The 27,516-nt window shown below is 39.4% G+C and overlaps 1 protein-coding gene across 1 annotated transcript; it reads right to left on the bottom strand.

The window, feature by feature from the left end:
* Positions 1-1,055: 1,055 nt before the first annotated feature.
* Positions 1,056-12,161, bottom strand: SPATA45 (spermatogenesis associated 45). The gene is made up of 3 exons (XM_078156324.1): positions 11,987-12,161; positions 5,309-5,626; positions 1,056-1,161 (listed from the first exon to the last, which is right to left on the bottom strand). Exons 2-3 carry the CDS (start codon positions 5,559-5,561, stop codon positions 1,142-1,144), a joined length of 273 nt encoding a protein of 90 aa, XP_078012450.1. The 5' UTR covers positions 5,562-5,626; positions 11,987-12,161; the 3' UTR covers positions 1,056-1,141.
* Positions 12,162-27,516: the final 15,355 nt, after the last annotated feature.

Here is a 27,516-nt window from a genome sequence, read left to right as displayed (position 1 = left end):
ACATAGTGGGTGTTCAATAAATGTTGATTGGATTGGATTGGCCATTTGAATTTGTTGCAGTCTATGGGTGCTGGTGAATGGGATGCCCCAGTGAAGACTTCTCAGTGTAATTAAGGTAATGAGTTCAGAAGGTAGTGTGAGAAATGAACTCTCAGAAGTGAAGGCTCCTCAAAGGGTCAAATAATTCTTATTACTTTCAAAATCCGCCCCCACTCAGACCCTGTTTTAATCACTTAACAGAAAGAATAAGCCCTGCCCCACCCCCAACCTGAGCCTCTTTCCTTGTCTTTGAATTTCGCGCCTGGAATGTAAGCCCACCCCCAGTTAAGGGGGTAAGGGATAGTGGTGGGTGGAAACTTGTTTGCTGGTGGGTGGAGATTCGCTTTCATAAGGCGGCCCCTGTTACTCAGTCTGTCTTTCTCTCTCCCCACGTGTATCAAAGGAGCAGACAGCCATCTCGCGTTTAATTTGGGTTGGGATCACTGTCCCACACACTGGGAACCCTGAAATTTAAGGGCAAAAGGGGTCCTGCCCTGAAATAATTCGATTCAATCCTCTTTCAGTCAGAGGCAAGGTTTATTAAAACAGGTTGGGGTGGGCGAGATTCCTAGTGAGTCAGCACTATTGGCCAGATTTTAAGAATTAAGGGTGGCAAGTGGCTGGGGGCAATCTGGAGGTAATAGACAATGAAGGGCTGGGCTAGGTTAGAGGTAATAGAGAACTGGAGACTAGGGCGAGGTCAAAGCCACAATGCAAGGATAGTTGAAAGTATTATACTGAAATGAGCCTTTGGCTAATACGAAGGTCATGTGGGAAAGGTGGGGAGGGGGGAGAGTCAGGGCCCATACCCCATCAAATTGACATATTTTTGGTCCTTCCACTTTTCCACAAAATTATCATCTGAAAACAGGGAGTGAAAATGAAAATTACGGTATATACCATGTTGAAATTTTGGTTGGCATAACTTATAAATTATTTGCCTTATTTCCTGGATTGTATTGCATAGTTTAGATACGGTTAAGAAAGTTGAGGAAAATTAAAATTATAACATTGGATTCAAGTGGAGTACACCCTCGTGTATTTTTGTTTATTTTCAAACATGTCAAACATTCAAAACAAAAGGCAAATTTGGTGATGGTCTTTATCCAAATATGGCATTGTCTGCAAGATAAAAAAAACACAAGTTTTAAGTGACTTATAAGAATATATATGAGTAGATTTCTACTACGTATAAATATGCATGAAGATTTATATGTGCATATATGCATATAAAATATATTTGTAATTGCCTGGATAAAACCTATAACCTATATGTTTTATTTTGAAAATCCCATTTTCCATGTGTTTAAATAAATACATACTTACTTCAAGTTACAAGCTCATATGGGTAGTCACGAAATAGGTAGGGCTCAGCATAATTTATTAGTCCTACAAAACAACTTCCACGTCGTCATTGATCATTATTTATCTTTCTTGTCCTCTCTGCAGACTTTGACACTGTCAATCACCCTCTTCTCCTTGATACTCTTTTCTCTCTAGGTTTCTGAGAGGAAGTAGAGTTTCTCTCTACTTCTCCTATGTGTTTAAAGCAGAGGTTTTACCATGCCATCCCCTCTACTCAGTTAATTCTAGTGGCTCCCTATCACTTCCAGGATCAATATAAAATCTTCTTTTGACTTTTAAAGCCTTTTATAACTTTGTCCTTCCAACCTTCCCAGTCTTCTTACTGTTAGCTTTTTTTTTTTTAGGCAACTTGCCCAGGGTCACACAGCTAATAAGTGTCAAGTGTTTGTTGTATTTTTTTGTTGTTGTTTTTTTTCTTTTGGCTAGGCAATGGGGTTAAGTGACTTGCCCAGGGTCACACAGCTAGTATGTGTTATGTGTCTGAGGCTGGATTTGAATTCAGGTCCTCCTGACTTCAGGGCCATTGCTCTATCCACTGTGCCACCTAGCTGCTCCTCTTCTTACTCTTTAAATCCCACCCATGTACTCTGTGATCCACTGAAACTTTTCTTCCTTGCATTAGACACTCCATCTCCTCAATCTGGTCATTTTCCCTCATGCATTTAACTCTCTCCCTACTCATCTCTGTCTCCTAACTTCCCTGGCTTCCTTTAAGTTGCTATAAAAACCCCAGACTCAATTCAGAATTCAGACTGGGCTCAGTGAATTCCCTGAACAAGAGTTAGCTGGGTCATAGAGAAATCACAGTTGTGGAGTGAGAGAAGAGATAACTTTATTAACAATTCTCCCAAGAATTGGGTGTGCTCCCTCATTGGAATCACACATCTATAGAGGAGCAGGGCAAGTGGTTATATGGGATCACTTGGCTTTAACCCCCAACTTGTCCCAACATTCCTGCACATCCCATTTAACATCTGTTTGCAATGCAATATCTATTGTTTCTATAGTCTGTGAAAACCAATCTCCCCCTCATCTTGTTTACATATTTGTGTAAACCAATAAACCAAGAAATCAATTAATCAATAACCCAATCTTCCCTGTCCTGGTTATATATTTGTGTAAACCAATCAATAACCTAATCTCCTCCTGTCCTGTCCAATTCTGTGGGAACTAAACTGTCAGCATTTCTCACAAAGTCTCAGCTAAAATCTCATCTTCTGATCATCTCCAATTTATCTTGTATATTTTTTGTACATAGTTATTTGCATGTTTGCATCTCCCCCATTAGATTATAATATCCTTGAGGGCAGAAACTTTTATGTTTCTTTATATTCCCAGAGCAAGATTAGTTAGCTCAGTGCCCAGCTCATAGTAAGCACCTAACAAATGTTTGCTTTTCGACTGATAGCAAATGTCTGAGGAGTGATCTGAATCCAGGTCTTTCTAACTCTAAGACCATGCTCTCTGCTATAGCATACTGCCTTTCTTTGTTACTGTTCTCACTTTCAACCTCAGATGCAGAGCAAGGGAAAAGGATAAGTGCTTGAACAGGTATATGGGTTTCTGAATTTATGATTTTGACTACCTTTTCTTTGTTTGGTTTTAATATTACTTTCTTTCTGTTGTGGATTAGTCATATGCATGTGATATTTAATAAAAAGTTAGACATTCACCTTACTAGTATCTTATCAAAAGCAAGACCTTTGATTTTGGATTGGGGGCAGGGGCTTGGGAAAAGCAAAGCAGGAAACAAATGGTAGTATTTACAGAATGGAGTCTTTTGTTTTCCTGATTACGTCTTGTGGGCTGAAAATGATGCTTTAGAACTTGGCCTAGAGGACTCTCCTGCTAGTTAAACTGTAGGCAAACTGGATTTAAACTCTCTCTCCAGAAAGACATTCAGCCTAGGGGCAGCTAGGTGGCCCAGTGGGTAGAGCTCTGGCCTTGGAGTTAGTAGGACCTTAGTTCAAATCCAGCCTCAGACACTTGACACTTACTGGCTAAGACACTTACTGGCTGTGTGACCCTGGGCAAGCCACTTAACCCTGATTGCCTCACCAAAAGACAAAAAGAAAAAAAAGAAATTCAGTGTAGAAATGAGACAATCTGTGAAGACAGCAGAGATAGAGACAATAGATTTAGAACTAGAAAGAGATCATCTCATCTAAGATCTTCATTTTACCAATGAGAGCACAGACAGTTTAAACAACTTGTTCACGATGACATCAGTATTAAGGTCAGAATTTGAACCCAGGTCCTTTGATTCCGAACCCAATGCTTTTTAACCATGTAACATTGAATGTAATCAAGGGGGGGAAATCATATAACATCATAGCAACCTATCAGTGAAAGGAACACTAATGGTCATCTAGTTCAACTCTCTGATTTTACAAGTCCAATTGGTTTCCCCACCCCCATCCCCAACCAAGGATATAATCACCTAAAGTAAGGGGAAGATAATTACATGTTAAACCAAGTATGAAAGATGTACCTGTTGCCATGTATCTATTTTAACAAAGTGTGAAGTCCCTTGATCAGAACTGGAAAGGTCATAAAGCATGAAGTCACTTGATTGAACTGGCAGGGTCAACTGCCATTGGCTAGCTGAAGACTGGTCATACACATTGTGACCTGTAAAAAGTTTGTTTGCAGGGGGTAGCTAGGTGGCAAAGTGGATAAAGCACTGGCCCTGAATTCAGGAGGACCTGAGTTCAAATCAGACCTCAGACATATAAAACATTTATTAGCCGTGTGGCCCTAGGCAAGTCACTTAAAACTCCATCGCCTAGCCAAAAAAAAAAAAGTTTGCAGTGGCAGCTAGGTGGTGCAGAGTACCTGAGTTCAGATCTGACCTCAGACACCTAACACTTACTAGCTGTGTGACCCTGGGCAAGTTCATTTAACCCCAACTGCCTCACCAAAAAAAAAAAAAGTTTATTTGCTAACACTACAATCAGTTCAGTCAGAGGCCAACAGCTAAGAACCCAGCCCTTGAGAAGGTGAGTCCACTTTTCTCATGGATATTGTTTTTATGGAAAAGTATGCCCCATGGGCAGGGGATAATTTGTGGTTAATTCTATTAACTATATCATCTTAATAAAATACCTTTGCTTTGAGCTCATTGTGTTTACTAGCTGGCTACTGAAGGTAAACTCGCAAAGGGTAGCTTGTAGTTTAAGGAGTATGGACCCACAGACTCACATTATTGAGCAGCTGTCTGCTGGGGAAGCAACCTGGAGGGGTGCCACATGCATGACTGCTGCTTTTAAATATTTACAGACTTGTCTTGGAGTCTAAGAGATTATAGTGCGGTGGATAGAGTGTCCACTCTATAGGCTCAGGCCTTCCATTTAAACTCTGCCTCTGGCACTTGCTTACCACTTGTGGTCACTTCACCTTTCCAGACCTTAGTTACTTCATCTCTACATCTGTGGGGGTTGGACTAAACAGTCTCTGGAGTAATTTACAGCTCTATGCTCCTATGACTCCAAGGGGCAGAAGGAAAATTACTGAGGCACAGATTTTTGACTCAATAGAAGGAACTTAAAAAAAAATTGGCCCCAAATGGAATGGATTGCCTAGACAGTCAGTGAATTTCCTGCCACTGGAGTGTCTCCAAGTGGAATCTGTAGAATATTTTTCAGGAGGGTTATCCATGCCTCAGACAGAGACTAGAGGATATTGTCTTGTGTCCTTGCCAGCTCCACAATTCTATTATTCTGCAATAATTATCTACCGCCTTAGAAATTTTAAGACAGGGAAATGACACCATATCGTTTAGTTGCCCAATCTAATGTCCACTCTCCTTCACATTCAGATATTCTCTCCATTTGTATTTTGTTACCCGATTATTTCAGCTATACATCCTTCAGCTTTCTTTGAGCATCCAGTTCCAGTTACTTACTTCTCTGTGGGAAATGTCTCTTCTGGACATGAACAGGGAGGGATAAATCTGCCCAGGAGCTCCTGCCCGTGTCAGAGTTAGCGGTCTGCTTGATTTCTTCAGAGGCCATGTGTAAAGTCTGTAAAAAATGTCTCTTCTGAGGTCTCAGCCAGGTCGCATCATTCCTTCCTTCCACCATGCACCAGCTATTCTTTTTTTCATTCATCTCCAGCATATGCTTGCTCACTTTGGGTGCTTTAGGAGCTTTAGACATTGTAGTTAATGTTGTGTTAATAAATGCTCAACTATACTTTAAGTAAAACAATCTAGGTGTGACACCTGTGGAGAGAGAATGATATTCAAAGAGGTCACCGTAAAATGCCAGGTTCATAGCAAACAATGGAAAGAGAAGTAATCACAACTAAGTAGGCTCTCCTGTTAGCCCTCTCTCCTTTTCAAATCCAAACAAAAGCACATTTATATAATACAGATTCTCTAGAGTCACTCTCTGGCAGTTGGTGGCGCCATAGTACCCAGAGTGCTGGCCCCAGAGTCTCTGAAAGCCTCATCTTCCTGAGTTCAAACCTGGCCTCAGAGACTTACCAGTTGTGTGACCCTACAAGTCACTTAAGCATGTTTGCCTCATCTGTAAAATGAGCTGGAGAAGGAAATGGCAAACTGCTCTAGTAGCTTTATGGAGAAAACCCCTAATAAGGTCACAGAGATAGGACACAACTGAACAAAAACATGTGTCCGTCTCAATAGGTTTTTTTTTGGGGGGGAAGATGTTCTCCAACCAGAAGGAGCATGAGGGACACCCAGTTGAAGTCCTCTGGACATATTATCCTTCCCTAGAGTCCCCCCAATTCTACTGCCATGGCCTTTTCCTCTACCCCTGTAACTGGACTGAGGGGCAGTGTTGAAGACCATACGCTAAAAAAAGACAGGGGCTTTGAGAATCTGCTTCAACAGTTTTTCTCTCTACAAAATCAGGAGGCAATGAAAAGGAAAAACAAGAAGTCTAAAACGCAACAACCACCACAAATGACTGAAATATGGAGGTGTTTGATAATTCTACCTTCAACATCATAACTACCAACATTTACACCTTCTTAGGTTTTAACCTGGATCTTTTGAAATTTAGATTGCTTCAGCCATTTTTAGGCTAAGACACTGAGTGTAAAGTTAAAAGAAAAATTCCAAATTTATCTGTGATTCAACTTGTGAGTCATTGTTGCTGCATTTTCTCCTTCATAAATGAAGTCAATTCAACAGTAATTTGTACAAATGTTTTATTTGCCTTACTTCACATTTAAAATGGACAATTTTAAGGGGCAGCTAGGTGGCGCAGTGGATAGAGCACCAGCCCTGGAGTCAGGAGGACCTGAGTTCAAATTTGACTTCAGACGCTTGACACTTACTAGCTGTGTGACCATGGGCAAGTCACTTAACCCCATTGCCTAGCCAAAAAAAAAAAAAAAAAAAAAAAAAAAAAAATATATATATATATATATATATGTACATACACATACAGCTATCCCTTCCACATTACCGGGTAGGAAGGGTGGGAGGGGTGGAGCGGGATTGCGAACATGGCACCCCTGTGATCTGGAAAATCCACATAACATTTTTTGGCCTTCTCTTCGTACCAGAGAAAAAGTCTGAATTTTTTCTTTTTCTTTTAAAAGTCTGAATTTTTTCTTTTTCTTTTACAGGGGGTCTACACAGTACCTTATTGTAAAATTTAGATTAAGTGTTTAGGTCATAGGCTTTGTGTTGTCTGCTGGCCTTCACATGGCTTCCACAAAACTCCCCCCAAATTCCCATTTAATTTCTTATGCCAACCTGCGATATATAGAAACTGCAATGGGGAAAGTCATGATGTGAAAGGGATAACCGTATTTGTGTCTAATAGTAGCCATGGGGGGGGAGAAAAAAAGAAATTTACATAATAACCTTGTTATATATTTAAAAGGAATGACAAGATGTACACAATAGATTTGCAGTTTCATGTGCAATCATCTTTTTTTATTATACTATGTTATGGAAATGCTTGTTTTATTCTATAAACTGAAAATAAATAAAATTTTCAAATTCTTCATGAAAATTCTTCAAGCACTTATTCATTGGGAGAATGACTTTCGGTCTTATATATCTGTGTTAAATTCCTTATTTATCTTGATTGATTTCCCATATCAAAGATATTGGGTGCAAAGATTTTTTTTTCAGTTTCTTATCTATAAACACTATTGATTTTATTCATGGAAAAATTTTTTCAGTTTCATGTAATCTAAATGATTTGTTTTATCTTTTGTTATTTACTCTATCCATTGGTTAAAATTCTCCCAGCCTATTTAGAAAATTATCTGACCCTTTATTTTTTAAGTTAAGTATCTGCTTGGAACTTATTATGACATCTGAGAAAGGCTGTTGTCTTTTGAATTTCTTTGGTTTATCTCAAAGCTTTACCTACACTTATTTTTATACTTATTGATTTGGAGGTGTTTTAATCTGTATAATATAAATTGAGGAGCTAGGTTCATTCACTTTGCTATCTAGATGGAACTCTATGTTCTATTGTTAGAGGAGCTATTATAACATAAAAATAGTATCTGTGACTGGTTAGAAAGTACTAAGTGGTAGTAGCATTTAGCCATTAGGTTGAGAGCACAGACTCTTAAAGGCTATAATTAGTGGAGGCTCTCAGTAGAATAACTTTGTGATAAGGGTTAGTCCTAGGCAAAAATTACTAAATAGATAAATGTTGCCTTTGACCTGATAAACCTCTATTCTTCACTCTTTCTCTCACCTTTGTCCTTTTCCTTAAGTGACTAATACCCTCATATTTTTTTCCCTCTTAATCCATCAAAATTTGCTGGCAGGAAAGTGTATGCAACCAATTCTAAGGTATAAAAGATGAATAGCATAAAGTATCATACCTTCTAGAGACATTTTGCCTTTTGGTAGGTCTTACCGAAAAAAAGTTCTGATCAGATGTAAGGCATTAACCAGATGCTTGTGGGAATGATATTTGGGAAGTAGCAAGGCCTTCCTAGAGTTCCAGGAATCAAAACTTAAAGTAAGTAAGCTTTGCCTAGGTTTAAATCCAGTTTTGTTTCTTAAAGTTGGAATTATTTTTAATTAAACAATTACTGTATTAAAAAGATGCAGACACACCTAGGTTACAGACTGTTAGTAGGATATATGGATTCAGTTTTGGACATACTGAGTTTGAGAGGTCTTTAGGACAGTCACTTTGGAATATGCAATGATAATTGAGGGTGCAGGACTAAAGCTCAGTGGAGAGACTGTGGCTGATATTCACAATATAATCTTAGTCACAGGCTTAGTATATAGATGATACATAAGAAGAAGAGGGCTTTGAGGAACACTTGGAGTTAGAGGGCATGATGTGGATGGATAAGGAATGGTCAGATAGGTAAATGGAGAAGCTAGAGATAGATCATGAAAACTAAAAGAATAGAGAGAAGATAGGAGAAGAAAGTACTCAGTGGTATCAAATGCAATAACAAGAAAAATGAGGGCTAAGATGAGACTATCAGATTTGGTAATTAAAGGATTGTTGGTAACTTTGAAGAGAGCAGATTTAGTTAAGTGATAAGGTTAGAAGCTAGATTGCAAAAGGTTTTAAGAAAAGGAGAACTTTTGGGACAGTAACTCACTATTTGACAAAAACTGCTGAGAAAACTAGAAAACAATATGGGAAGAAGCTAGGTATAGACCAATGTCTTATACCATACACCAAGATAAGGTAAAAATAGGTACATGATTAGACATAAAGGGTGATTCTATAAGCAAATTAGGGGAGCATGTTTACCTGTCAGATCCATGGAAAAGGGAAGAATTTAGGACCAACAGGTAGAGACCATTACAAAATATAAAATGGATAATTTTGATTATATTAAATTTAAAAGTTTTTGCACAAAAAAAGTACAACCAAGATGGAAAGGAAAGCAGAAAACTGGGGGAAAAATTTACAGTAAGTATATTTGATAGAGGCCTCATTTCTCAGATGTATGAAGAACTGTGTCAAATTTATAAGAATATAAGTTACTCCCCAGTTGATAAGTGGTTAAAGGATATGAACAAGACAGTTTTCAGATAAAGAAATCAAATCTACATCATATGAAAAAATGTTCTAAATCACTATCGATTAGAGAAATACACATTAAAACAACTCTGAGGTACCACCTCACACCTATCAGATTGGCTAATATGAGAGAAAGGAAAATGATAGATGTTAGAGAGCGTGTGGGAAAACTGGGACATTAATGCACTACTGGTTGAGTTGTGAACTGATCCATCTATTCTGGAGAAAAATTTGGAACTATGCCCAAAAGGCATCCATCAATACCACTACTAGGTTTGTATTCCAAACCGATTTTTTAAAAAAGGGGAGGGGGAATGGGGAAGGGCTTATTTGTACTAAAATATTTATAGCAGCTCTTTTTGTGGTGGCAAAGGATTAGAAATTGAGAGGATGCCCATCCATTGGGGAATGGCTGAGCAAGTTGTGGTATATGAACGTGATGGAATACTATTGTGCTATAAGAAATGTTGAGCAGGCAGATTTCAGAAAAAAAACATGGGAAAAATGAAGTGAGCAGAACTAGGAGAACATTGTACACAGTAACAGCAATATTGTATGATGAACAACTGTGAATGACTTAGCTGTTTTGAGCAACACAATGACCCAAGACAATCCCAAAAGACTCGTGATGAACAATGTTGTCCCCCTCCAGAGGAAGAACTGATGGAGCTGAATACAGATCAAAGCAGACCATTTTTCCACTTTATTTTTTTTGGGGTGAGGGGGATTCAGTTTTCTTCCACAAAATGACTAAAGTGGGAATACATTTTGCATGATTGCACACATATAACCTATATCAGATGGCTTACCATCTCAGGAAAAGGGAAAAGGAAGGGAGAGAGAGAGAATTTTTTTAAAATGAATGTTAAAAATTGTTTTTACGTGCAATTGGGGGAAAATACTATTTTTTCAAAAAGCAAAAAGATTTGAAGAACACAAATATTCTTTTATTGCAGTCTTCCGGTTTCACCAAATGTTTAAAACCCTGGTCATGATCAATTTGGCATCATTTTGTGTTTCTATTTTGTTTTTCCAATTAATGTGTAAGATTCTTGAAGGCAAGGTACCGTACTCTGTTTCTTTCTATTTTCAGATTCTCTTAGGATACTTAAGTCAGTACTAAACATGCAACAGGAAGTACATACTAATGCAATATCATTCTAAAGTTCCCACTTAAATTTATTTTCCCCAACAAAAATAGAGACTACAAGATCCTAATTTTGAACACTCAGTTCTTGAAGGAGGTAGGTGGCAAATGCCATTGACATTTAAAAAGAGAGCACCTCTTTAAAATCAGGTTTGGCAAGTTTCCTTTCAAGGATAGAATTTAGAAGAAAATTGTGAGCAAATGAAACCTGGCTATGAGCCAAGCAGCTATAACTGCCTCATAAGCTATTTCCTAGTCTTGGAAGGGAACACAGATCTCTTACAAACTCAGGTAATTTTGGAAAGTAGCATTTCATAAACTGTGTTCAGGGAAATCCTCTTTTTTTTTTTCCTACACAATCCATAGTTTTCATGGGAAAAAAAAACCCTGCAATTCAAAACAAACATACCACCTTCTTCCTCCCTGAGTTGGCCATATACAATATGTTCATTCAGCTGATTTGGAAAACCAACAGAATTCATTGACAGGATTGTGCGCCCCAAATTTATTTTTTAATTGGTCTGGAATCAATCACTACATGCCAGGTATTGTGGCAGATGCTAGGGATATAAATACAAACATGAGACAGGAGGTTACATTCTACTGGGGGGATAGAACATGTTCACACATAAATTTAGCATATATACATATGTGTGTATATATGCATATATAAAATATACATTTGTAGGAGATATATAGAGGAAATAAACACTAATTTTTAACTATCAACTAGTAATGCTAACTGGAGACAGGAGTATAGAATTTTTTAAAATCCCCAAGGAATCCAAGGCATCATGGTGTTGTAGAAAACAATACTTGGATTTGGAGTTGAAGGACTGGGGCTTAAAATCCTGGCTCTGTCTTTTAATACTTTTGTGAACTTAGGCAGGTTATTTACTTTAAATTTTGTGTTTCCATGGTCTCAGATGAAAAAATTAAGAGGCTAGAAGAAACAAGTTGCATAAAGTCCATTCTTCTGTTCTAATCTGAACTCTTTTTAATTTTTAAATTTAATTTCATGTAATTACTTAATTTAATTTCAACTTAATTTTTTTTAAATTTCTCACTTCCCAGGGTCCATGCCTGAATAAAAACTTAGTTTTTGATATCTGCAATGATTCAGACATATCCTCTTCCCAAAGTAGTTGGTTCGGGTCAGTATTTTTCAGAAATTTTAGATTTTTTTTTTAAAGATGAGATGGAGTTGTTCAGAAGACTCAACTTAGGAGTCAGGAAAGCCAGGGTTCAAGTTCAGCCTCTGATACATCTGTGTAAGCCTGGGTAAATTTCACTAAGCCTCTCAAATGTAGCAGGCAAGCTCTCTGAGAATTTGTGATATATGAGTACAGACAGCATTTGTGGAGGGAGTTTTCACACTGAAGAAATCACAGATCTAGACCAAAAACAAAAACATCTTTGAAAATATAAAATGGTACATTACCTAAACTTTGGATGCATCAGGTGAGTCTTATGCTGAGGATTAAGTGGCTTTTTTTTTTCATTTGGGTGTAAATGTGTTGGGAGGCCGAAAGAGATGAGCAGCCCTTGTGATAGAGAAATCAAAAAGGCCTGAGGTCTGAAGGGATATGGCAGTTAAAAAGAAAAAAAAATTATATTGTTGCCTAGCAACTGATGAGACATTGGATGAACTCACAATTGACCCACTGATTTGGTCACATCATTTTCCATGGCAGTTGCTATGCATGGAGGACATTTATTGTTAAACAAATCTCCTGATTTAGGCTGTCTAAGGGATTACCCCATCGATGCAGTTTTCTTGAAATTTGTTTCTAATGAGTTGTGTTTTTTCTACCTAAGAGTAGAAATATAAATTGTCTTTACGTATTATAAAATTTGACTGTCATATAGGTTTCCTACCTAGACATATTTTCTATGATGACAATTGACTGGGTTAGAAATTGTCCTTTTCTCAGTGATTTTGGGGGACCATTCCTCTGTTACTCTCATTCTTACTTCCCACCACTTGTCCTCCCTTGCTATATGTTCCAACTTTATTAGAGCTACAAACTGACACAAATAAATTAATATTAGGAATAGGACTAACGTCCAGGTCATCTAGTGACTTCTCCTCTGAACTAATGTGGCATTTTATATCTCATGTCACTTTCATACTTTATGTTATAATTATTTGTGTCACGTTTTCTCTCCTACTAGACTACAACTGATGTGAAAGTAAGGACCATGTCTTAATTCGCCTTTGTAAAATGGAGAACCTCCCATGTGCCAGGCACGGTACTAAGTACTGGGGACACAAAAAGAGGCAAAAGACAGTTCCTGTCCTCAAGAAGCTCACATTCTAATGGGGAGACAACAAGCAAACAAACAGAAACAAACTACATACCAAGATAAATAGTAAACAATTGACAGAAAGAAGGCACTAGAATTAGGAGGGGCTGGGAAAGACTTGCTATAGAAGATGAGATTTTAGCTGCGTCTTGAAGGAAGCCAGGGAAACCAGAAGACCAGGATGAGGATGGACAGCATTCCAAGCTTAGGGACAGCCAGAGAAAAGGCCTGGAGCCAGACAGTGTCTTATTTGTGGAATAAGGATTCCAGTGTCACTGGACCAAAGAGTATGGACGTAGTGGGTAGTAAGGTATAAGAAGACTAGAAAGGTGGGGAGGGACTAGGGTATGAATGGCTTTGAATGTCAAACAGGACTTTATATTTGATCTGGGGGGTGATAGGAAGCCACTGGTATTTATTGAGTAGGAACATGAACTTGCTGGACCTGTACGCTTTAGGAAAATCATGACCACACTGTAGGGGCTTAATTAATGTTTGAGAAAATGTAGACTGTGTAATGTCAGACTAACATATTAAATATACTACATTTCAGAGGACATGATCTTACCTGTAACATTAATTTAATACAAAAGCTGTATTATCTTTCCTCCATTATAGAGGTTGGGGACCTGGAACCCAAAGCCCCTAAATCCAGATCTCTGATCTTTGCCTGAGGTACCTGGTCCTTCCCAGTCAATAATTCTTTTAACTGCCCTTTCATTGTGGCCTTCATTATTGGCTATATGCCACTCCTTAACCCCATCCAGATCTTCCCATAGTTCTTCTGTATAAAAGTGTCCATCTTGCCCCCATTAAATTGCTCAGATTCTTAAAATCTAGCCCACTTCTATTGGTGACACAATAAACCTTGTCTCTAACTGAAAGAAAGCTTGAGTGGCCAAATTCTTTCCAGGCAGACCTGCACCCTTTGCCCTGTCTTACCCCTAGCCCACAACAAGCTCAGAGACCACAGAGGCTGACTGACCCGAGTGGATCTCTCGAGTTCAGAACTTCTGCTTGCAGTGGGCTAAGCTGACTGGGTGTTCACTTAAAGTTTAGTTGAATATTGAGCCCCTGGGAGGGGGGAAGTGGCGCCACGTTGTATAGAGACGGACAAACCAGCCCATGTTGGAAACAGAGGTCTTATTCTGAACAGTAGTGAGATTGGATCCATGAGTAGTCCCTTTCATCCTGGGTGAGACAAGGAGACCTAATCTTTAAAAAAAAATGAGGGGCTTAGCTTTTCCTAAATCTATGATCCTGCGATCTTTGATTTAAAAGTACTTTTCAGAATAATAGAATTTCAAAAGGGACCTCAGTGGCCATCTCGTCCTGAAAAAGAATTACTTCTGCTGTGCCTGGCAGGCCATTCCAATTTTGGATAGCTCTAATTATTAGGATTATTATTTTTCATCCTTAAATTTTAATTAATTAATTATTATATACCAATATATATTATATGTTATAATATATTATATATAATATACAACATATAATATATTATATATAATATTGTGTTAATTATAACAATATATGAAATAATATTAATGTATCATATATAATATAATATAATACATTAATATTATTATTTCATTATTATGAGGAGGATTATTTTTCCTTACTGTTAGCCTAAAGTGGCCAATTCAGTTTCTATCCACTGTCACTGAACTTAGCTGCTTACCCCTGCATGGACTTCTTTTTGTATCTCATGACACAATCAAGTCTTACCTTCAGACTTAGAGTGATCTGGAAGACTATGTAAAGGACAAACAAATCAATTTATCAATAATTATTTCTAGAGCACCTATGATGAGAAAAGCACTGTTTTTGGCACTGAGGGATATAAAGTAATAGAAGACATGGTCTCCAATACAGTCCAATGAGGCTAGACCCATCCCCCCAGAGAAGAGGAAACATATTGTAAAGTTGTTGAGTCTATTAAGAACAGCCCCCTAACACTAAAAGAATGCTACCAAATCTTGTTCTTGTCTTTATCTTACCTATTTTTGCTGTATTCATAGATGCCTGGGGTCAGCCTAGTATGGATTGGTACTAAAGAGGTGAAGCTCATTTTGGCTACCTCAGTACAAAGGCTTATAGATCCTATCTTCCCTTGATCATCCAGAACCAGCCTGAATAAATCTCTGGGAACAGTTGGTTGCCTGGAACTGTCATATGTGCTATTTTATTTTTTCCAGAATCAGAACCAATGTTGAGACCCGAGTGGCACTGACACCACCAAGTTTATGCTCTTCAACATCTTTTGTCTACTAGACTGGTTTGGAAGTTATCAGTATGACCCCATAGTTAGATCAGCCAAGTGATTTTTTTCTTTGTATTTTGAATTCCAGCACCAGACTGATATAGGTTCTGCTCTCAACTAATTTTTTGTTTGGGAGGCAAGCACCCATAAAAAGTTAACTGATACTAAAATGAAATATATAATGCATTTCAAATCAAAAGAGAAATCACTATGTGCTGGAAAGGTCAAGGAAGGTTTCATGAAGGAGATGGGACTTGAGCTATGCCTTAAAGGATGGATAGGATTTTGATAAATAGAAGGGAAGATAGAGAAAGATAGTAAAGGAGAAGAAAGTAGTAAATGTTGTAAGGTTGAAACGTACATAGTGAGGGATTCATGTTGGGAAATACCAAGCAAGATTAACCTGTAACAAGGCCAACAAGGTTCATATAGATTACATGGATTGCACCTGGACATAGAAAGAAGATTGATTGTCTATGTAACTTCTACAGGGAATCACCATTGAGAAGGGGCTGGTGCCAGGTGAAGACTCCAAAAGAAAATAAGAGATGGACAAAAAGGGATTTGGGGCCTTGGTGAGAGAGGATGAGAGAGCAGAAATTTAGGCTTGTTCAGAGCTGGAAACGGACCTGCATGCCACACCATGAGCACAGCCCCAAAGGGGAAGAAGGATTAATATAGCCAATGTGATAGGAGCAACATCTGTTAAGGTTCCTGCCATGCAGGCTGGGCTCTTTTTTTTGCCTGAAGACCCTACTCCACTTCTGCTCCTCTCTCTTGCTTTTAAACCAAGGGTTGTTAGCCTAGAATCAATAGACTTGTTTCAAAAAACATTTTTATAATTCTTATTTCAATATAATTTGTTTCCTTTGATGTGGAAATTGAGTGAATCACACTGACTCCATCTTGTGACCCAATACTGGATCTAGCTTATTTCCCTTCCTATTTAATTATGGGTCTAATGAAATTTCTGTCTTGTGAGAAAACTTTACTATGTGGCTGGAAAACTGGACCACCTCTACCTGTTGCTTAGAGACCGTTAACCAAGAACTGAGGTTATAATGACCAGAAACCCAGTCAGATCCAAAGATCAATACAAGCAATTTTCTCACAATTATACATCTCGAGCAACTCACATGTCTTACTTGAAAACTGGCCCCTTACTGTTCAATCAGTTACTATTTCCTTGTTCCTTTGATTGAATACAGACAGTTGGGGAGTGCGAGTGGGATGCCTCTTTTTCTGATTTCAAGGAATCGCACTTATTTGCTCTCCCCCTCCAAACTTGGAAAGTCCCTAACCTTTCCCCCAATCAGAAATCAGACTGCCTAATAGGGTATCCTGTTCATTATTTTCTTTTAGTGCACAAACATCTGTTTCTTCTGTATTCAGGGTCCAGTGCCAAGCTGAGGAGACCTGGTCCGGATTTGTTGTGGAAGTGATATGCATTGCTTAATAAGCTGATATTCTTTGAAGTTTGAACTTTTGTTTCCTCAGTCATTTCACTCAATTCACATTTTATGTTGGGATCCTTAACATTTTATTTTAGTCATTTAAAAACGTCATTCTGAGAAGGGGTCCATTGGCTCTAGCAACCTGCCAAAGGGGGTCTATGACACAAAAAAGATTAAGCCCTAAATGTAAATCCTTTGCACTATGGCTTCTGACGACATCATTTGGCTGAATCTGCTCTCTCCAAAATTCCCAGTGATCTCTTCATTGCCAAATCTGGTGGCTCTTTCTCAGTCCCTTTCATTCTTTACTTTTTTGTAGCATTTGTCTTTATGGGTCTCCTTCTTCTCCTGGATGCTCTCTCCTACCTAGGTGTTCGTGACACTGTTCTCTCCTTTTCCTGCATGTCTGACGTAGTATTTTGGTTTGGTTTGGTTTTTTTTCTGGATTTTCATCCTGGTCAGGCAGTATCCCCCAAGGCTCTTTCCTGGGACCACTTATCTTTTCTCTATATATTGCCTTGCTTTGTGATCTTGTCAGCTCTTATGGGTATAATAATAATAGCTAGCCTTTCTATAACACCTTAAAGTTTACAAAGCTCTTTATAAATATTATGTCATTTGATCCTCATAACAACCATGGGAGATACTATTATTGTCCCCATTTTAGAGAAGAGGAAACTGAGGCTGAGAGGGGTAAGGTGACTTACCCAGGATCACACGGCTAGAGGAAGGATTCAAACTCAAGTTTTCCTGACTCCAAGTCCAGTCCTCTAGCCACTGCACCATCTAGCTAGTAGATGAATCCCAGATCTATAAAGCCCTAATCTCTCTCCTGAGCCCCTGCCACAATATCATTCAAACTGGATATCCCATTGGCATCTCAAATTCAACATGTCCAAAACAGGAATCATTGTCCTCCCCCACAAACCATTAAATTGTTAAAGGCACTTCAATCCTCCCAGGCGCACAGCCTCAGTGTCATCCTCAACTCTTCACTCACACTAACGCCATATATTCAGTCTGTTGGAGTGTAAATCACACATGGCTGGAAGCAGGTCCCTCCAAAGCTTCCATGTGATTGCCTAGAAGCAGGAATGTCAACTCTGCATACACTTTATAGGATGACTCTCACTACAGCTTCTTGTGACAAAGTATGGTTGCTGATATGCTGTTCAGCTCTTGCGATTTTGATTCTTCAGTGACTGTGTGGTGTTGCCCTCAGCCTTCTCTCCCCTTTGTTTGGAGGGCCAGAGCAGGGTGTACCAAACTCCTCCCAAAATACTGTGCCATCAATGGTCTCTTGACCTTTATATTGCCAATGGCCTCTGAAGACTTGAGAGGAGAGAAAGCACATCAGGTTCATGACATCATTGGTCCTCTTCAACAACAAAGGACAAGGGGCAGCTAGGTGGGGCAGTGGAGTCAGGAGGACCTGAGTTCAAATCTGGCCTCAGACACATAACACTCACTAGCTGTGTGACCCTGGGCAAGTCACTTAACCTTAATTGCTTCACACAGAAAAAAAAAGAACAAAAGACGAACAATGACAACAACAACGACCATGGTGTTCCAAGAGGCCATAAAAGTCTGACTCTGATGCTTATCGTGGCAAGTCTTATCATTTCGACCTTCACAACATTTCTTTTTATTCGTAGAGTAGCGACCCTGGTACAGGTTCTCATCATCTGGCTTGCCTGGGCTATTGTAATAGCTTTGTGGTTGGTCTCCCTGCATCCAATCTCTCTCCACTCCATTTTCTACTCAACTGCCAAAGTGATTTTCCAAAACTTCAGGTCTGACATGATAATCACTTAAGATCAATTGAGCCCCAATAAGGGCCAAAAACCTGAATTAATCTTTTCTGAGTGAACTAAAAATGCCCCTTCCTGAGAAAGTAACTACAAGACCAGATGAAACTGACCAGCATTCTTCCTGTTAGTGATCACTAAGGACAGGATACCTGGGACCAGATACTCTCTTGAATATTGGGACTTTTCTTATCTTGGTATCCTATGGACATGTGTTATGTAGGGGAAACACAGATATCCTGGATCTATAATTTCAATTGACACTTTGACATTCTCCAATTTTATTGCATTTACAACCTATTCAACTAAGAAACTGACTTAAGGCTGACTTAAGGAAATAAACAATATGAATTTATTTATCACCTAGCTTGTTGCCTCTTTAACCAACTTTCAGGTCGACACACATCACATATGCCCCCTTCCTCCCCTTCACTTAATAAACTGCAGTAGCTCCTTATTATCTCTAATAGCAAATATGAAATCCTCTGTTTGGCATTTAAGGCTCATCACAATTTGGCCTCTTCTTACTTTTCCAGTCTTCTTACAGTTTACTCCATTCCATGCACTCTACAATCTTATGATGGTGGACTACTTGCATTTCCTCACACATGACACTCTGTCTTTCAAATCTACGCCTTTTCATTGACCTTCTCATGACTGAAATGTTCCATCTCTGCTCCACTACCTCCCGACTTCCTCAGGACTCAGGTCAAATCCCACCTTCTGCAGGAGGCTGCTCTTCCTCCTCACCCAACCAGTTCACACTCCATTTATCTTACATGTAAGTAGTTAGTTTCATGTTATCTTCCCCATTAGGATATAAAGTACTTGAGGGCAGGAATCAGTTTTGTTTTTTGTTTTTTTTGCTTTTCTTCATATCCCCAGTGCTTAGCACAGTGCCTGACAAATAGTATATGTTTAATAAATGCTGTTGACTTCATGACTGACCAAATGCAGACTAGGCTAATTTTTCCTTAAAAAGCATTGAAACTATCTTCAAGATTTAATTGGCCTATTGAATCATTGTCTAGGAAGAACAAGTATACCCAGTTTGGTTGTACTGTAGAATGCACAATGGAAAATAATGTGGAATAAGTCTGGAAAAAAGTGGGCTGAATCCAGGCTGCGAAGGGCTTAAAATATCAAGGTGAGGGGGCTATTTTTTTTATCCTAGAGGTAACAGGGAACCACAGAAGCTTTTGAGTAAGGGTGTGATATACTTATTTTGGCAGGGAAACACTGGAAACTGGGAGACCAATTAGGAAGATAGGTTAGAGGTGATGAGGGTGTGAATTATCACAGTGGTTGTGTGAATGAATTAAGAGTACAGATGTGATAGATGCTATATAGATAGAATTGATAAGACGGCACATAATTGTCAATGCAGAGTAAGGGAGAGTAAAGAATTCAAGATGACTTTGATGCTGTACACCTGAGTGAATAGGCTGTGGTGCTGCCCTCCACAGAAATATGCCAGTTTGGAGAGGGGCAGGTTTAGGGGAGAAGCTAATGAATTCTTTTTTGAATTCTTATTTAATATTTTATTTTTCCCAATTACACGTTAAAAACAATTTTCCCTTTTTTTTTCAAATACTGAGTTTCAAATTCTCTCCCTCCCTCCCTGCTTCCTCTCATTGAGAAGGCAAGCAATTTGACATAGGTTATACCATGTGTAGTCATGCAAAACACATTTCCATGTAAGTCGTTCTGTGAAAGAAAACAGACAAAAAAAAAACCCAAGAAAAATAAAGTAAAGAAGAAATATCTTTGATCTTCATTCAGGATCTATCAGTTCTTTCTTTTGAGATAGACAACACCTTTCATCATGAGTCCTTTGGAATTGTCTTGGATCATTATATTGCTGAGAATAGCTAAGTCATTGATAGTTTTTCATCATGCAATATTGTTGTTACTGTGTACAGTGTTCTCTTGGTTCTACTCATTTCTCTTTGTATCAGTTCATGCAAGTCTTTCCATGCTTTTCTGAGAGCATCCTGCTTATCATTTCTTAAAGTACAATAGTATTCCATCACAATCATATACAACTTGTTCAGCCATTCCCCCAACTGATGGACAGCCCCTCAATTTCCAATTCTTTGCCACTACTAAAGGAGCTGCTATAAGTATTTTTGTACATATGAGGCATTTTCCTTTTTGTTTTATATCTCTTTAGTATAAAGAGCTAGTAGTGGTATTGCCTTGTCAAAAGGTATGCATGGTTTTATAGACCTTTGGGCATAGTTCCAAATCACTCTTCAGAGTGGTTGAATTAGGGGCAGCTAGATGGTGCAGTGGATAGAGTATCGGCCCTGGATTCAGGAGGACCTGAGTTCAAATCCGGCCTCAGACACATAACACTAGCTGTGTGACTGTGGGCAAGTCATTTAACACCATTGCCTAACCAAAAACCAAACAAACAAAAAACCAAAACAGAGTGGTTGAATTAGTACACAACTTCACCAATAGTACATAAGTGTTTTAATTTTCCCATATCCCCTCCAACATTTGTCATTTTCCTTTTCTATTATATTAGCCAATCTGATCGGTGTGAGGTAGTAGCTCAGAGTTGTTTTAATTTGCATTTCTCTCATCAATAGTGATTTAGAGCATTTTTTCATATGGCTATAGATAGCTTTGATTACTTTGTGTGAAGACTGCCTGTTCATAGCCTTTGACTGTTTATCAATTGAGGAATGAATCTTATTTCCACAAATTTCACTCAGTTTTCTATATGTTTGAGAAATGGAATCTTTATCAGAGAAACTCACTGTAAAAATTTTTTCACAGTAATGATTACTAACTATGTATTTCATTCCATCTTATTTTCCTTGTTTATCCTACTCTTTCTTTCTCCTTTTACCCTGTCCATTCTCAAAAGCTTCTGATTTTTAACTCTCCCAAATTTCCCTCCCTTCTATCAGCTTCCTCCCCTCCCCCTTCTCTTATCCCCTCTTCCCTCCCTACTTTCCTGTATGGTAAGATGGATTTCTACACCCAACTGAGTGTGTATATTATTCCCTCTTTGAGCCAATTCCAATGAGAATAAGGTTCATGTGCTCCCCTCTCTGCTTCCCCCATTTCCATCTCCACTGTAAAATCTCCTTCAGGCCTTTTATATGTCACATTATATCCCAATTACCTTTCCCTTCTCCCAATTCATTCTTCTGTCTCATCCTTTAATTTTATACTTTTTTTTAGATAATAACACCATCACATTCAACCCATACCTCTGCTTTCTGTCTATGTATGTTCCTTCTAACTGCCCTAATAATAAGAAAGTTTTTAGGAGTTATAAATATCATTTTCCCATGGAGGAACATAAACAGTATAAGCTTATTTATTCCCTTATGATTTCTCTTTCCTGTTTACATTTTTATGCTTTTGCATCTTGTATTTTAAAGTCTAATTTTCTATTCAGCTCTGGTGTTTTCATCAGGAATGCTTGAAAGTCCTCTATTTCTTTGAATATCCATTTCCCCCTCTAAAGGATTATACTCAGTTTTGCAGGGTAGGTGATTCTTGGTTGTAATCCTAGCTCCGTTGCCCTCTAGAATATCATATTCCAAGCTCTCTGGTTCTTTAACATAGAAGATGCCAAATCTTGTGTTATCCTGACTGTGGCTCCACAATACTTGAATTGTTTCTTTCTGGCTGCTTGCAATATTTTCTCCTTGACCTAGAAGCTCTGGAATTTGGCTACAATATTCCTAGGAGTTTTCCTTTTGGGATCTCTTTCAGGAGATGATGGGTGGATTCTTTCTGTTTCTATTTTACCTCCTGGTTCGAGAATATCAGGGCAGTTTTTCTTGATAATTTCTTGAAAGATAATGTTTAGGCTCTTTTTTCGATCATGACTTTCAGGTAATCCAATAATTCTTAAATTATCTCTCCTGTATCTATTTTCCAGGTCAGTTGTTTTTCCAATGAGATATTGCACATTTTCTTCGATTTTTTTCATTCTGTTGATTTTGATTGCTTCTTGATGTCTCATAACATCATTAGCTTCCATTCACTCAATTCTAACTTTTAAGGAATTACTTTCTTTAGTGACCTTTTGTACCTCCTTTTCCATTTGTCCAATTGTACTTTTTAAGGAGTTTTTTTCTTCAGTGAATTTTTGTGCCTTTTTTTCCCACTTGGCCAGTTCTGCTTTTTAAGGCATTGTTCTTTTCATTGGCTTTTTGTACCTTTTTTTTTTTTTACCATTTGGCCTAGTCTGTTTTTTAAGGTGTTATTTTCTTCATTGCTTTTTTGTGTCTCCTTTAACAAAGCTGTTGACCTGCTTTTCATGATTCTCTTACATCACTCTCATTTCTTTTCCCAATATTTCCTCTATCTCACCTGATTTTCAAAATCCTTTTTGACCTCTTCCATGGCCTGAGATCAATTCATATTTTTCTTGGAGGCTTTGAATGTAGGAGCTTTGACTTTGTCATCTTGAGTGCATGTTTTGATCTTCCTTGTCACTATAGTATCTTTCTATGGTCAGGATTTTTGCCTGTTGTTTGCTCATTTTCCTAACCTATTTCTTTTTGTAAAATTATTATTTTTTAAATTTTCAACATTCACTTCCATAAGATATTGAGTTCTAAAATTTCTCTCCCTCCCTTTCTTCCCCCCTCCCCAATACAGCATGCAATCTGATATAGGCTCTACATATATATTCATATTAAACACATTTTCATGTTAGTCATGCTGTAAAGGATTAGAACCAATGGAAGGAACTATGAGAAAGAAGAAATAGAATGCTTTGATCTGCATCCAGACTCCATAGTTCTTTTTCTAGATGAGGATAGCATTTTCCATTATGAGTCTTTTGGAGCTGTCTTAGACCCTTGCATTGCTGAGAAGAGCTAAGTCTATAAAACCTAGCCTTTTTTTTTTAATTTTTAATTCTTTGTTAAAGTAGGGCTCTGCTTCAAGGGTGGAGGGCATACTGTCCTAGGCTTCAGAGGATTTGTACAGATGTTTTCAGAGATACTTCTGGGACCTGTAAGTTTTCAGTTCTTCCAAAGCAGTATGATCTAAGGAGAGGTATTTACTACTCTCCTGGCCTGTGCTGTGGTCCATGAGTGACCCCAAGTACTCTTTTCTGTCCTGTAACTATGACCAAGTCCCCACTTCACTGTGGCCACAAGCTCTGGTGCACTAGTGGTCTTCCTTGCCCTGGGACTGCCACCCAGAACTGTGACTTGGATCTGAGTATGGGCAAAGCAAAAGAGTCCTGCCTGAGTACTAGCAAAGAGACCCCTATAATCTCCTTCTGAACAGTTGTTCTACCCCCTTACCATCTGTGGGCTGAGAGCTCCAGAAACAGCTGCCACTGCTGCTGATTCAGTAGCTCCCAAGGCCTACTCCTGGTTTGCTGGGGCTCAACCTGAGCTGGCGCAGCCTGCACTGGACTGTGCTGCACTCTCACCCAGGTGTAGCAGACCTTTCCTTCTGACCTTCTAAGCTGTCTTTGGCTGGAAAATTATTTCACCCTGTCCTTTTGTGGGTTCTGCTACTCCAGGAATTGTTTTATGGCATTATTTAAAGGTGTTCAGAGGGGTTTGGGGGAGCACTCAGGCAAGATGCTGCCTTTTCTCTGCCATCTTGGCTCTGCCCTCCCCCGTCCCTTTGAGTCTTGATATCAAAAATAAAGTTTTTGTTCAGCTCTGGTCTTCTCCTTATGAAAGCTTGAAAGTCTTCTATTTCATTGAATGACCATTTTTTCCCTTGAAGGATCAGGCTCAGTTTCACTGGGGTAGATGATTCTTGGTTGTAATCCTAGCTCCCTTTGCCTTCTGGAACATCATTTTCCATGACCTTTGACCTTTAATGTTGCAGCTGCTATATCTTGTGTAATTTTGATTGTGACCCCCGATATTTGAATTGTTTCTTTCTGGCTGCTTGCAATATTATTTCCTTGACCTGGAAATTCTGGAATCTGGCTATAATGTTCCTAGGAGTTTTCATTTTGGGCTCTCTTTCTGGATGTAATTAGTGAATTCCTTCAATGTCTATTTTACCCTCTGCTTCTAGAATATCAGGGTAGTTTTCTTTGATAATTTTTTGAAGTAGGATGCCCAGGTCTTCCTTCTGATTATGGCTTTCAGACAGTCTAATGATTCTGATGTTACCTCTGCTACATCTATAATCCAGGTCAGTTGTTTTTCCAAAGAGGCATTTTACATTTTTTCTATTTTTTAATTCTTTTGACTTTGATCGATTCTTGATGTCTCATAGAGTCATTAGTTTCTATTTACCCAATTCTAATTTTTAAGGAATTATTTTCTTCAGTCAGACTTTGTACCTCCTTTTCCATTTGGCCAATTCTACTTTTTAAAGAATTGTTTCTTTTTCCAAACTGTTGACTCTTTTTTTCATGATTCTCCTGCATCACCTTCTTTTCCCAATTTTTCTTCTACCTCTTATTAAATTCTTAAAATCCTTTTTGACCTCTTCTATGAGTTCTTTCTGGGCTTAAGACCAATTCCCATTTTTCTTTGGGGACTCTGTCTGTAGGCATTTTTACATTGTTGTCCTGAGTTTGTGTCTCGATCTTCTCTGTCACCATAACAACTTTCTATGGTCAGATTATTATTAGTAGTAGTATTTGCTCATCTTTTCCAGCCTTTTTCCTTACTTTCAAATTTGAACTCTTCTCCTGAGGTAGAAGGGGCACTGTGCCAACCTTCTTGTACCAGTGGTTGCAGGTCCTGGCTGTTTGCCTGGTGTTGCACTGATGCTACTCTGAGGGCCACAGGGGACCCTGGTGCCTGTTGCTGCACTGAGGGGGTGGGATGGGGTGGGAGTGGGGTGGCTGATACTACTGGATGCCACCAGGATCAGGAAGCTTACCTGGAGCTACACTGAGGCAGGTGGGGGTGGGGGGATGGTCCCAGAGCTGGCATCTGCCCGTGTGAGGCCCATAGTAGGGTGTTGGGCACTGGTATCTATCTACCTGTTGCCCCTGGGACTGAGCTGAGACATTGGGGGGGGGCTTGGGTCCCACTGTTGGCATTTACCTGCTCATTGCTGAAACAGAGCCTGCTGCTGGCTTGCTGAGATGCTTTCTGTCCTGGTCTTCATTCCCCTTTAACCAGAGAGAGACAGACCTTTCCTGTTGACCTTCCAATTTTCTTGGGCTAGTAGATTATTTCACGTCATCTTTTTGTTGGTTCTGCTATTCCAGAATAAGTTTGGGGGCCCTGTTTTATAGTTATTTGGAGGTGAAGATTGGAAATTTCATTCATGTGATTTCCTGTTTACTCTGCCATCTTGGCTCCCTGAAGACTGATGGTGACTTCTATTTGTAGATGACAATGGACCTCAAGACATTGGAGAGCCTCCTAGAAGAGATCTATAATCACTCAAAGGCATTTGGCAAGGTTATCTGCGCAGGAGAGACCAAATGGATAAAGAATGGCTATTGCCCAGTTTTCAACCTGCATCTAGATGGATAGCTGATAGTATTCCAACAGTATGTATATCTGGGACATATCTAGGCCCAGATTTGATAAGGAGGTAAGTAGGCTAAATTACTTTTGGAAAATTGTAGAGTTGCTTTATTTGCCAAAAATTTCCCATGCAAGTAGCATTTTCAATACTAATATTTACTGGGATTGTTATATAGCAGTCCGATGTGAAATATCACCGGCTCCAAAGAACTAAAGGTGAGTATTTCATAAAGGGCTATGGAGAGGTGCATGGTGGGTATGAACAGGCTGGCCATCCCACATGCATGGGATGCAGTCTCTCACCTCCACCTCAGAATCCCTCCCTTTCTTTAAGAGGCAGCTCAAGTACCATCATCTGCCTACTAACTTTCCTGATTCTCCCAACTGCTAGTTCCCTCTCTTCCAAATTACCTTGTATTTAACTACTCTGTAAGTATTAATATTTATTCATTTCATATTATGCTGTATATATTGGTATATATCCTTGTTGTCTCCACCAATAGGCTACAAGTTTATTGTGAGTAGGGACTGGTTCATTCTTTGTACTTATATCCCGATATCTAGCACAGTACCTGGCATACAGTAGGTGCTTAATAAATATTTATTCCAGTGATTGATTTGCTTGACTTGAGCACTGTAAAGAGCTCCTACAGCAGAGTTCTCATGTGCCTTTAGTAATCACTTGAAGGAGTCCTGTATAAGGAAGAGATCACCAGAGATTTTGTTCTGAAAGAATAGATTTTCGATCTTGTCCATGAGATATACAACGCAGCCAGAAATTGCTCAGTGAATCTTACGCCAAAATGCTAACTGTTCTTGAGAATGCACGTTTGGTACAAGGCTGGGGAGGATTAGAAAGAGGAGGGAGTCTTCATGCACAAAGTAGGCAGGACTCCTCGCTGGTTCTCTACCTTGCTCTTCTGTTTAATGTTTTCAAGAATGAATTCCGGGGCCATCAGAGTGCGAGAGACAGAGACAGAGAGAAAAGAGGGGAGGAAGGAATGGAAGAAGAAAGGACGAAAAAAAAAACAGAAAGAAAACAACAACAAAAACTGGAACTAGAGAAAACTTACTTCTGCCCTAAAAGGTCAAGTTTCACGATTAAAGGCCAGATTAAGTCTCCCTCTGTGTCCACCTCTGCGTCCTTTTTAAATACTCTCTGGTGGCCAGAATCGTAACTGTCTCCCCTTTCTAAGCTCTCCCTCTTCCCCGTCCTCTGGTCTTGTGCGTCTTTGTCTCTCTCTCTCCGTTTCTTTTTCTTTTTCCTCCCCCGCTTCCTCCATCTCCCTCCCGTAGAGCGCATACACTAGATTCCCAGTCTTCCTCTTCCCTCCCCACGGCGCCCTTCACAGCCTTCCTTGGGGATATTGATTCTTTCCACTCGGCTCCAGAGCCCCGAGCCACGCTGTCCTTTACTCTTCCCACACCCCGAATCCTTCCTTCCCCTCTCCTCCTACCCCTCCTTCGGTGGCTCGGATTGGCCCAGAGCGAAGACGAGCGGCACGCTGATTGGCCGGGGCGGACAGCCGGGAGGGCCCCCTTTCGAGCCCGGTTTTCCCCGGGCGCTCAGTGGCTGGAGGCCATCTCCCGCTGTGGCGGAACCTGGCCGCGGTGGCTGCAGTCAGTCGACCTTCGCCAGCCGCTGGTCTAGGTTCCCGGGGCAGGGGCGGGGAAGGGGTGGGGGTGGGGACGGGGGG

Source organism: Phascolarctos cinereus, unplaced genomic scaffold (genome assembly GCF_003287225.1).
Source record: "Phascolarctos cinereus isolate Bilbo 61053 unplaced genomic scaffold, phaCin_HiC Scaffold_5;HRSCAF=322, whole genome shotgun sequence".
Classification (NCBI taxonomy): Eukaryota; Metazoa; Chordata; class Mammalia; order Diprotodontia; family Phascolarctidae; genus Phascolarctos; species Phascolarctos cinereus.
Note: the sequence above shows the minus strand (reverse complement) of the source record. Positions and strands in the feature narration are given on the sequence as shown.

Bases quoted from the DNA above. Each gene is read 5' to 3' on its own strand.
- SPATA45 (XM_078156324.1), bottom strand. From the start codon at position 5,561: ATGTCTAAAGCTCCTAAAGCACCCAAAGTGAGCAAGCATATGCTGGAG. The intron at 1,162-5,308 runs GTAAGTAACTGG...TTTATCTTGCAG, and splicing joins GAGACATTTCCCACAGAGAA to ACAATGCCATATTTGGATAA.